The following is a 12,807-nucleotide window of genomic DNA, read 5'->3' on the forward strand; positions in this document are numbered from 1 at the left end:
TCATGTAGTCAGAGAAGGTAATAAAGCTGCTGATTAGCTTGCTAAGTATGGTTCGCTTGGTCATCACATGGAGCAGCAAGTGATTGGGGAAGTGCCAAGGTTGCTAAGAGGTCTAATCTGCTTGGACAAGCTGGGTATTCCCTCTTTACACTGTCACTAATCTTTTTCTTTCTTTTGTTCTTGCTTTCTTCAGGATTGTTTAGGTTTTTTTTTTTTTAATTATTATTATTATTTAGTTTTGTTGGTTGTTTGGCTTAGGCTTGTTAGTTTTTGTTTTGGTTTTTTTTTTTTGTCACTTGGTTTTGGGTTAGTTTATAGCGTTTATCATGTAAGTCCCCAAGTGTAATGATGTTACCACAGTATTCATGCGCTATAAGTAAGGGCTGATTAATAAATTTGGGACGGTGCTGCTATGTGTGTGGCTACCGGCTCTTTATAAAAAAAAAAAAAATCAAGTTTTTAGTAACACTAGATTCATTAAAATCCCAATTAATATTTTTCATGACTATTTTTTGAGAACGAACACATCTAATGTACTGGGAAACCAGAGTGTTGGAAACCTACCCCACAGAATATCATTAAATTCAACTGAAACGTTGCAATCAACAAAGCTACATGTAGGATTGGTATTGGGGTTATAGCTATAGAATATTGGGAAGGAAGAGTCATAGGCACAATGAGAATGAATAGAAGTCTCTTTCCTTATCCATTACTTGCAGAAACTTTTGGTGCTCTCCAAGCAACCATTTTTGGGTATGAGTTGGGCTTAACAAGCATCAAACTCGAGAGTGACTCTCTTCAAGTTATTCAGGCCATTACAAAAGCTGAAGAGTCGTGGATTTGTAATGGAATGCTTGTTAGTAACATCAGAAATAAAATCCAAAGATTTCAATATTGGTCAGTTCACCATGTTAGAAGATCAGAAGCTAAGTCTAATATTTCTAATATTCCTAGATCGTCTCCTCAGAGAAAGTACTTAAAATTAAACTTGTTTAAAATGGTGAAAATATTCACAAAGAGAAAATAAAAATGATGGTATATGCAATGGATGGAAGAGTGCAACAAGAATGAAAATAGCACTAGTCATGGACTAGATTCATATTTTTATATTTTTTAGTGTCGAAATGAAATGTAAAAGACTAATAAATTGAAATTAACAATCAAAGAATCAACTAAACTGAACAATCTTAATTAATCTAAAAATTAACAATAAAACTACAATTATTTAAGTCCTAATTAAACTTTAATCAATCTAATATGCAATGGAATTAAGAAATTAATAAAACTAATCTAAGAATTAAACTAGATTAGAAAGTAATTGACAAAATACAAATTGAGAATTCAAAAGCCCCAAAATCAAGATTCTAGGTTTCATCCTTGTACTCAAATAAAAAATTCTCAAAATCAATCTATAGCAATTGTAATCACTGTTAAATGAAAGTTTAAAGAAACGAGAAAAATAAATAACACGAAATAAATAAACAGCAAATAAAATGCCCAAAAATCTAAGCCAAATATATCAAAAATACATCACAAACTTTAAACTAAAATTAAATAAATAGTACAGAGTGAAAAGAGCAAGCCAAATAAATGGAGATGGAGGTGGTAGGCAATGGTGGAGACGGCTGGAGCGGCAATTGGACCCTGGAAGAGTTCTTCAAATGTGCGGCATTGCTTTGTAAAAGTCCCAAATTTCGTGCTAATGATATGCTTAAATAGGGTAGGAAAGAAACCCTAATGTTTTCATATTCTCGCACACAAAATCGCTTAAATTTTAGGACTCAACTTGGCAGCCATGTATGTGCTTTAGGAGTTCGAATTTGAAAATTCTTATTAGTGACAACTTTGTATCCATTTAAGATAGTTTCCCAACGCATCAAGAATCGTATCAATCCGATATTTGAGCGGAAAGTTATGATTAAAATACTAAAGTGTGTCCATTCTGTCTTCTAACGCATTTTGGACTTTGATCCGAATTACTCTCAAACCTCATCATTATTCTTACTTGAAGAGTCATACACTTCTTGAAAGTTCTTACGTTCTTCCAACGTCTTGCCCACTTGAAAGTCTATTGAATTTGAAATTAGAAATAAAATAATAGAAATTAGAAATAAAATAAAATAAGAATAATAGAATATAAAAAATATGTTGTGCATGTGAATGAACATTGTCCAATTAAATCACAAGTTATAAAATTAAGCATAAATCATGCTATAACCAATTTAAATCACAACTCAGATTTATTCATCTTAATAATTTTTTCATCTAAATTCAATAATAATGTAATGAAATAAATAAAATATATTGGTTTTAAATGTATAAAATATGCAATAATTTAACTTAATCATATACTGAGTGCTAGGTTCATTCCCTCTCAGACTTCACCTGCATATCCTGTCTTACTTCCTGTTATGAACAAAATCGGACCCAGGCATCATACCCAAGCCCTGACCCAAGTGCTACTGTGCACCTGGGCCCTAATCCGACCCAGTTCTACATAGACTTTATATCTAGGTTGTAATCTGAGCCCTACTCTTGGTCCAGTGTAAGAAATTTTCCTCCTTCACAATAAATCTATATAAAAAAAATTAATTTTTAATAATAAATCTCACTATTCTTTATAAAAAAAAAAACTATGCAATACTTATACTACACGACTATTGTATCTGAAGAAGAGAAATTCTTGTTCTAATAAGACTTTTTTAAAGAGTAAACAGCACTCCACGTGGTTTTGTTAAGCAAAATGGAGAGAACACTGAGAAAGAAAAATATAATAAAGTACGAAGAGAATGTTGATAAAGGGAAAGGCTGCGTGAAAATAATGATAACAACTTTAACTTTATGTTAAAAAGAAGAGCTTACTTGTCTGATTAGCCAAGAAAACAAAGATATTATGTATGTCTTATCATATTTACCATGATTCTTATTAAAAAAAATATATATATATATATATATAAATATATTTACTATGATTCGGTCAAGCATAATTATCACTTTGATATTATATTTCGATGAAAAATATTAGTCAAACCTTAAAATACTAGTTGAACTTATAAGAGTGATAGATAAAATTGATGGATTGATTTTTTTTATTTTTAAAAATATTAAAAGATATATAAAAAAAACATTAAAAAAAGAATAAAAATATAAAAATACATTTACACTCATCAGTTTGAATTCATTGATTGATTATCAGTCCTTGTAGCACTATCCTATTTCGATATGCCATGTAATTACATGGTGTTTTCAAAATGTGTTTATCGAATGAATCTTTGTATTAATCATTAATGGTTGTAGGAAGCTTTAATCATGGCAATTATCTTTTGCGTTTTGACCATTTAACTAAAAAAAAAAGAAAAAGAAAATCCTTTGATAGAAAAGGAAAAGAAAGAAGAGAAAAATGATAAAAACAAGCTTATTTCTGTTTTAATTGACGTGGACAAGAGGAAAGTATTCCAAAGTCTGATGAGACAGTCTCAAATGGTTGAATTAAAAAGTGAAAAAGCCAAAAAGGAAATTCCCTTTTGCAACAGGCAAACACTTTTTTTGGTTGCATAAACATCAGGCTCGAAATTAATGTGAAGAATATGCTTGTTTGGAGGAATATCTTGATTCGAAAATCAAACTTGCATACAATAATCTTGGTGTGGTTGGTTATATTGATGGAATGTCCTAATCCACGCCCAAGAAAATTAATTGGTTTGGTATTTCACTACTTGCAAGTCTACGGTTCATATTAAAATAATGTTATTTTCGGTTTTAATTTCAAAAACAATACTCAATTTTTTTAAGTGTTTCCAAAGAATATGAAATTGAGTAAAAAATAGAGTAGTGTCACGGGCCACGTGGATAATGTGTGGTGTAATTATGATTAAGAGTATCATTTCCTATTTAGGATATAATTTCATTATAATTTGATAAATGTTTCCTATTTAGCTTTAATCATCCCATTTCTTCTTGCCCTTATTCAAATTAGATAAATGTTAGTTGATCATACGTTTCATTATAATTTTATGATTAAGAATATCATTTCTTATTTAGCGTAATTGGATTCCATATTCGAAGTTAGGATGAAATCTATTCATTAAATATAATTGATCAACATTTATTATGTACTCACAAATATTGTATTAGATCTGGATAAGATTTTGGATTTGCCTATATTTATTAACCGCTTCCGTTATGTTGTTGCTAGTAAAATAGGTAAATTTGATCACACATCCTTGGTACTACATCCGACTTTGGATTAGCTCTCCATGTTTTTTTTTATAGAAATAACACCTTATGGTTTTAATTATTTAGAAATAGGTTCTTCTGTCAACTTTTTCATCTATCAATATTAACAGGAAACATTAATAAATAGCAAATGACAATTGGTAATTGGACCACGTATTTCTCATTAATGTTGATAGATGGGAAAGTTGATGGAGTGACCTATATCTATATGACTGAAACCATATTGTGTTATTTTAAAAATAATACAAGGAGCTAATTCGAAATCAGGATAGTATGAGGGGTGTATATTTAAATTTACCTAAACAATACTTTGCATTTGATAAATGTTGGTTAATCGTACGTTTGATTATAATTTTATGATTAAGAGTATTATTCCTAAGGAAATGTGCCAATTTATCAATTATAATCCACGTGTCAGAAATTCTGTTGATGACAAGTCGCATCACTAAGTATCCGTATGCACGGTTGGAGTTCTGCAATTATAAATTATATCACCGACGTCACGCTAGCTTTACTTTCCCACAATACACACCACGCGCACAGACAAATGACTTGTATAAAGTCTACAAGGCCATGACCTTCCGGCTTTCCCGACCCCAGCCCCTGGCTGAGACCACGGTCAAAAATGGTCCACCCGGAGCCGAGCGGAAACGTTGACCCTTCCATTCCCCTCTTGTTACTTTAGCCCACCTCCTTACCTTCACACGCGGTCACTTTGCCCGTGCGGCGCGAATCCGCATATTGTACCCAAGAATGTGCCACGTCTCCTAGTAACCCTGGTTACTTTATCAAATCCCCTCCCTCCTAACCCTAGTCGAAGCCTCGAAACTATATATATCACCTCCTATCTCCGTTACCCTTCTCTCGCGCTCTCTATCTCTATTTCTTTCTGCCATTGTCGTTCGACTCGTTCTCTCCAAAGCTCTCTTTCTTTAAAGAACCCTTGAAAAGGACGTTGAAGTTCTCTGCTTCGATTTGCTAACCTAGCAAGACTCCTCGAATTGCTCTCTTTTATGTTTGCGTTTTCACATTTGCTGATTTTCTTGTGTTCTCTCTACGTGAATTGCCCCCAATGGCTGACGAGTGCAGATTCAGAATAGGATACGCCTTGGCGCCGAAGAAACAGAACAGCTTCATCCGAGACTCTCTGCTGAATCTTGCAGGGTCTCGTGGCGTGGATCTCGTCAAGATTGACCCGACCCTGCCGCTGGTGGATCAGGGCCTATTCGACTGCGTACTACACAAATTGTACGGAGAGGAGTGGAAGCAGCAACTGGAAGAGTTCCGTCTCAGGAACCCTAATGCGGCCATCGTGGACCCCCCCGATGCGATCGAGCGCCTCCACAACCGAATCTCCATGCTACAGGCCGTTTCGGATCTCAGGATAGAGTCCCGGAACGAAACGTTCGGGATCCCCAAGCAAATCGTCATCTACGACAATGAAACCCTCTTCGATGGGCAGGCATGGGAGAGCCTCAAGTTCCCGGTGATCGCAAAGCCCTTGGTCGCCGACGGCAGTGCCAGATCGCACAGAATGAACTTGGTGTTCAACCACGACGGACTAAACAAGCTCAGGCCCCCGATTGTCCTCCAAGAATTCGTGAACCACGGCGGGGTCATCTTCAAGGTCTACGTTGTCGGCCAGTACGTCAGGTGCGTGAAACGCAAGTCGTTGCCGGACGTCTCGGAAGAGAAATTGGGTGTCTCTGAAAGCGTATTGTCGTTTTCGCAGGTATCGAATGTCGCTAGCAACGAAAAGGTTGACGACAAATACTACAAGATGATGCATTTGGACGATACTGAGATGCCGCCGCAGAGTTTCCTCGCTGATATCGCCAACGGACTGCGGCATGCCCTGAAACTGAATCTCTTTAACTTCGATGTCATTCGGGACGCGAGGTCTGGGAGTCGCTACCTTATAATTGACATCAATTACTTTCCCGGGTATGCCAAAGTGCCGGGTTACGAGGCTTTATTGACGGATTTCTTCTTGGATGTAGTGAATAAGGAAGAGAAGGAGGTGGCGAAGTTTGTTAGTTCTGACAAAGATATAAGAAAGATTGTGAGCGATAATTTTTGCAGTGATGGGAATGAAATTGGTCCGGACGAGATGGAGAAATCGATTCAATCCTGTCATCAATGTCAGCAAATTACCCGGTAAATCGGGTGAAGGGTGTGATTTGGGTGTATTGGGGTTTAGGTAGGAGATGGTTTTGGTACAGTTTGGAATTGAGTAGGTTTCGATGACGGGTATTAGAGTTTTAGCCTCTTGACAGCAATTACGTGTTGTGTCAATGTTGATGATGTATATTCCACCCGCAGTTTTACTCTGGAGATAGGTACTTTCTCATATACTCTTCAAGGCCTTAGGGATGTCGAAAGTTGTACTTTTAGGCTTTTGAGTCTTTCTTGCGTGAAAAACTAATCTTAGTTTGTGACTTTGGCACATTTATTGAATGAGATTCGCCATTTTGTGAATTAAGAGTTCCCGTTTTAATTCTTTTGCACACTCTGTATTATTGAATTTGTTAATTTGTCAATTTTTGTGGGTTTACTAGCTTGGACAATTAAGGCTGCTAACTTCATACATTGTCAATAAAATACTGCCAGAAAAGACGTGAAAGGAAAACGCAGGAGCTGTTTTTTTTTTTTTTTTTTTTCCTTTTTGGTTGGAAATTTGTCCCCAGGAAATTTGTATAAACATTTTTTTTTTGATAAGTATGGAAGAGAAAACATATATGAAGATGGAAAGTGAAAAAACTCAATATTCAAATTACATATATTTGATTGATGGTATCTTGTCGTCTTTTAATGCTTTTCTTGAATTAATATAGGCTATCTGATAGATTGTTCTGGTCTATAGTCCTTTTACTGGTCATGAGGGTTTTGTACTTTTGTTGGAAGTTTGGATACAAGAAACTTTTATCTCTGAGTTGTTCACATTATCAAAATGTAATTTACCTTATTTTGCTTGAGATGACATAGCTAGCAGCTTTCATGAACTTATTTTTGGTGTGCTCAGACTAGTTTGGGCTTAGTTGTTGGTTTCTGGTATATGTATGTGTTATGTTATGATGAAAATCTAATGATATGATTTTTTTATCGGTTAATGATATGATTTCCATTCCACATGTACCGACTGTTCTGCACAGAAGTATGTTTTCAGTGTATTTGAGGAGGTCTTTTGAGAGTTACCTCATGGATAGCACATGCAATCTGATGTTTCGAGTTCTTTTAATAAAAAAATATACAAGAGTTGACTTCTTTCTTTTACAAGAAATTTGTTGGGGTCAATTTCTCGTTAATTGGGTTTTGAAGTAATGCATATGACCAATTGGTACTGGGAAAAAATCTATTCATCATCTTAACTTCCATTATTCTCCCATCATCCCATGATGTGGCATTAGATGATAGGTTTATAAGTGAAATATAATAAATAATCTCCAGTCATCTAATGACACATCATATGATGATGAGAGGATGATAGAAGTTGGGATGATGAGTAGCATTGCTCTTGGTACTGGTGACCAATGTGGACTAGGGGTTAGAAAAGTGCCAATATGTACATGACCCAAACTGTGTTTATCAACATGGAAAAGGATTTGAGTTCTTACTATCAACACAAATGGAGAGAGTTGACTTGCAGCATTATATTTGTGGATGTTGTCGCTAACCTATGTATGAGTCGTATTTGTATACAATGAGCTTTGTTGTGTCCTACAGGCTACAACCTATGTTCAACTCTGTGATTTCTACTCCTTGTACTGGTGTTGGATCCAATGTCACTATAATGGTGTCAAACATCTAACACCCTGCACTGGAATCAGATTCGCCATGCTCTTTGGTATCTGATCCAATCATCTCTGCTAGCTTTTGTGGATCATTCTTACTGTAAGGTATATCTTCTATATGAGATATAGGCTAAAATTAATTTTCAGCATGTTATCTGATTCAATGATCCCAGCATCGTTGTTGGATGAGCAATATTTATTCTGTAGAGATCAAAGATGAAAATTCCTATTGTTGTTGGCTTCCAGTATACACAAAAATATGTGATCCTTTAAATCAAATGTTAATGTCCGCAAGATGTGGTTTTGGAAAGGGGATTGAGGTCTGGTTTAAAATGAAGTGAAGTTATTTTTTTTTGTCCTCAGACTTCCTTAGGTACCCTGACAAGTATGACATATACCATGAAGAAAGTAGGAGAAATCAAGCCGAACACTTCTATACTAAGAAGGAGGAAAATGGTTCAAAAATGGGGTTTTGGGTTTCCTTGCTCTTGCTCGTTATCCAAGTTGAATATTTTTTTTGCTTGGTTAATGTTTGAAGATGAATATACAACTCAATTAAGAATCATACTCTGTCACATTCCTATTTAACATATCCTTCTTCACTATTTCTAGCCATGTTATTTTAGGTGTCCGATCATCACTTTTCATTCCCTCAACTTGAATTAGTCACTTCTTTTCATTGGTGCATCAGTCAGTCTCCCTAGTTAAACTTTAAAAATGAATATAACCAAGAGATTTTTAAACTATGTTAGCTATATATGTGTTTCCTTGAAGTGGTGTTGGAAATATAATGAGAGTGAATGCTGTAGGTGTTCTCAAAGTCTTCTTAGGCCTTTGTGCTGCCTCTATTGGGAATGTTAGGAAGGAATGGGATTTTCCTGGGGAATTACTTAAAACTTTATAGATTCAGATTAGGTGCTCGTTAATAGCCAAGGAACTAAATACTATGGCCTTGTGTAGGAAAAAGTGGATGGTATAAGTACCATTAGGGCTGAGCACTGACAATGTCGGAGTCGGAGTTCCCTATCTCCAACTCCGATTCGCATAACCTCCTATCCGACTCCGACTTTGACTTGCCAGAGCGGAGTCGGATTTTAGCTTTTTTATTGGGTTTTTTTTAGCCCATTTTGAAATTTCAATTTGACAATCTTAGGCTCTCACTAATCAGCTTTGGGCTTCCAGATTTCAGTTTTTTTTTTTTAAATATTTTTTCAATTTCGATTTTATTAAAACATAACCAAAATTGAAAAAATAAATCATTGTACAAATTATTGTTATTATATATTAGTATTATATGTTATTATATGTTAATGTTTATACATTAGTATTACGTGTTATTATACATTAGTGTTACATGGTAGTAATAGTTAATAGTATGTTGTTTACATATACTAAACTATTATTAGTAAATTTAGTCTATTTATATTTTAGTATAAGCATATTATTTTATAATAATTTACTTATACTATTATATTATTGAATTTAATTAACTATATAAGTTATAGTTATATAAAATATATATGATTAATAGATAAAAAATACATATTTTATAAAATATGTACAATATCGGAATTGGAGTCGGAGTCGGTACATCACCACCTCCGACTCCGACTTTTTTGGATAAAAAAACTACGACTCCGACTCTAACTTATTGGAGTCAGAGTGGAGCCGGAGCGGAGTTAGTGCAGAATCGGATTTTCGGATTTTTGGTCAGCCCTAAGTACCATAACTTTTAATGGAGATACTGTATTTCTGTGGGATGTTTCTTTGGGAAACTATAGGTGAGGAACAAAACATTCCAGAGGTGTCTGTAAGTAGTAGATTTCTTTCTGATATAAAAAAAAAAAAATGGGTAGTAGATTCTGTGGTATTAAGGAACTCACACGATGGTTGATGGACTTGACTCGACGTTAATCGTAGTGATTTGATGGCATGTTGTGGAAAGAATTGGTAGCACCATCATGCATGTTGGATGCACAGAATTAGCATATTAGAGTGCATGTTGAATTCATGTGCTACGAATTTGGAAAAACAAATATGTTCTCAAGTCCATTCTGCTCTCTCAAGGAAATATGGATTCTACTTTTTGGAAAAAATACATTTGCTTGATTTTAGTGAGAGGTGTTACTTTTGCAAGGTATAATTCTGTTTCTTCCATTTTCATATTATTTTTAGAAGGAAATTTCAGAAGATCTTGGTTTGGTGGTACATAGAATGTGCATAGTTCACATGTGAGTTAAGAGTTAAAGCTTAACTACATTGGCTGTAGGGCCTCTTTGATTATACAAATCATCTCTTCTCATCTCATCTTATCTAATCATTATAATTTTCTCAAACTCCCACACAAAATACAATAAACAATTCAACTTTTTTAAATTCTAAAATAAAAATTATATTAAAAAATTATATTCTAATAATATTTTATTCAACTTTCATCTTATCTCATCTTATTTATATAATCAAACGAGACCCAAGAAAGCTAGAAGGTTGCCGAGGGTTCTTTGAAATGAGAGGTAGATATATCGTCTTTCACAGTATCTACAATTGAAGGGCATAGAGCAAATTTGCAGTAGGCAGCATCAGATCTGGACTTCATGGTCAGCTGTTCATGTCTGTCAGAATGATTTGGTGAAGGTCATTGCATTGAAAGGGAGTTGATGAAAGCCAATCTTGTCAACTGAGAGGTTGACAAGAGCGGTTAGTTGCCTAATTTGTCTTCTCTTTTGGACTGAGTCCCATATGTTGATTCAAATCTTATTTTTCCTTTCAAATATTAACCATTTATAATTTCCTTTTTATCTTATTGTAATTTTTTGCTTTCTTTCCATACCATACGTATTTTGAGGATGAGAGTGCCAATGAGAAGTACCAAAACAAGAAGATATCATTTTACCATTGGCTTGGAGATGACGAGGCAACTTGAGGTAAGCCACTATCCGGTTGAAATATTTTCTTTCCTAATTAGTGGGAAGTTTTCTTGCACCAATCAAGCTTGCTCCAGAATTCAGATAATTTGGTTTCAGGGAGCTTCCTTAGAAGAACGTGATGTCAGAAAACAATAATCTCATACTTTGGTTTCACGAAAAGGAAGCATAGGAGAGCTTCCTTAACCATTTGATCTTCAGGTCAGGCAACAATAATCATATACCTTTCAGGAAACACTAATCGCGTAATTTGCCATCCTAAACAATGAACTTGTCAGGCAACAGTCATCAGGTACATCTCCTCACTGCATTCCTTATTTCTTACTTTCCCAGATATGCAATTTCATACCCCAGCTTTTCAAATTATTTGGCCACATTGAACAGGTACGTATCATTTTCATCTCAATTCTAAGATCTTCTTTGCAAATTATTTATTTATTTATTTATTATTTATTTATTTTTTAAATCAGGGGGTCTTGGAACAATGTGTATAGGGTACTAATTTGCATGGCTGAAGTTTGAATGAAATAATAATCTGAATCAAATGTCTCTTAGGTAAAAATATCAAATCAAGATTTTGGGTTGGATAGGCAGATTCTGGTTTGGAAAGGTGATTTTCGGTTATGTGGTCTTGAGTAATGTTTTGAATACCATACCGGACGTCGTACCGGTCAAGGCACTGAAACGAAATATTTAGATACCGGTACTGTTTCAGAATAGTCGATATATGAATACATTATATATAAATATATATATATATAAATTATATTATAAAATAATAGTCTATATATGAATAAATTATATATAAATACATATATATATTTAAATTATAAATAGTTTAGTCTGAATTGAGGGTGAAAAAATGAGTTTGTAATATAAAAAAATGAAAACAGTAGCCGGTACGCTATGGTATTTAAAACAGTGGTCTCGAGGCTACCTACTGACCTTCTCAAGTCTCTCACCTCACTCACCTGTGTGTGTTGCATTAGAATTAGATGGATGCTCTGTTAGACCTATAAAAAATGTGTTGCATCACCAAGTTTGAAGGGCTGCGGGAGACACACGTGACATGGCCGTCACCTTCCCAAGGTCTGCACTCCGGCATTTCCCAAAGCAACACCCATCATTTCCACGTGAAAGATAAGTGATTCAGTAATTCAAGATAACCACTGGGATAGAATAGCAGGGGCATATCTCTCCATTGATGGCACCTTTTGGAACACATTTAAGCGGGGGTTCCCTTCACCTTTCTCAGTCTTTATTGTCTGATCGAGCTTCATTGTCTCAAGTTATCATAGTTTTAACCAAGTTTGTACTCGGAAGTGCAAGGCTTTCCAGACTCATCTAAAGTCTAACAAACTTCCTATCTTCATCTTATTTTACATTTTTTGCTTCTCATAATTTTAACCTTGAATAAACTAGTCATTCTGTTAATTTCAAAATATCTTGACGTGGCATACTATGTGGCATATAATAAATAATAAAAAATCTCTCTTTAAAACCAAAAAATCTAGAAAGTGCACAAATTGAAAAATTCTATTTAAAGTATGAGAACTAAAGATAAATATAACTAGTTAAAAAATGAAAAATGCCTTTAGAAATAATAAAAACATAAATTAAGAATAAAGAACATATAAGAAAATAAAATGAACCTTTCGAGATTGTAAAAATTAAATATTAGAAATTAAAATTAAATAAATAAATTTGCGAGGTGCTTGGTTCCCACCTCCACTAGGGAGTGGTTGTGCCATGTTTGAGGTTAGAGGTCGGATCAGGGGTCGTATGGCCTCCGATTCGGACTTCAACTCCAACTTGTCAGAGCGGAGTCAGATTTGGACTTTTTTTTCCTAACCCAT

At 34.6% G+C, this 12,807-nt stretch overlaps 1 protein-coding gene and 1 long non-coding RNA gene across 3 annotated transcripts; both read left to right on the forward strand.

Annotated features, from left to right (window-relative positions):
- Positions 1-5,088: 5,088 nt before the first annotated feature.
- On the forward strand, positions 5,089-6,714 carry LOC109004669 (inositol-tetrakisphosphate 1-kinase 1-like). Its single transcript, XM_018983303.2, has one exon. It carries the CDS (start codon positions 5,309-5,311, stop codon positions 6,395-6,397), a length of 1,089 nt encoding a protein of 362 aa, XP_018838848.1. The 5' UTR covers positions 5,089-5,308; the 3' UTR covers positions 6,398-6,714.
- Positions 6,715-10,502: 3,788 nt separating this feature from the next.
- Positions 10,503-12,364, forward strand: LOC109004670. Of its 2 annotated transcripts, XR_004800896.1 has the most exons (5): positions 10,503-10,724; positions 10,873-10,951; positions 11,051-11,152; positions 11,285-11,335; positions 11,941-12,364. It is a non-coding gene; the product is annotated as an uncharacterized LOC109004670 (long non-coding RNA). The 2 variants fall into 2 exon arrangements; XR_004800895.1 differs by having other exon boundaries at positions 10,503-10,951.
- The last annotated feature ends 443 nt before the right edge of the window (positions 12,365-12,807 follow it).

Source organism: Juglans regia, chromosome 2, assembly GCF_001411555.2.
Source record: "Juglans regia cultivar Chandler chromosome 2, Walnut 2.0, whole genome shotgun sequence".
Lineage (NCBI taxonomy): Eukaryota > Viridiplantae > Streptophyta > Magnoliopsida > Fagales > Juglandaceae > Juglans > Juglans regia.

Coding starts and splice junctions, on each gene's coding strand:
- LOC109004669 (XM_018983303.2), top strand. CDS start 5,309: ATGGCTGACGAGTGCAGATTCAGAATAGGATACGCCTTGGCGCCGAAG.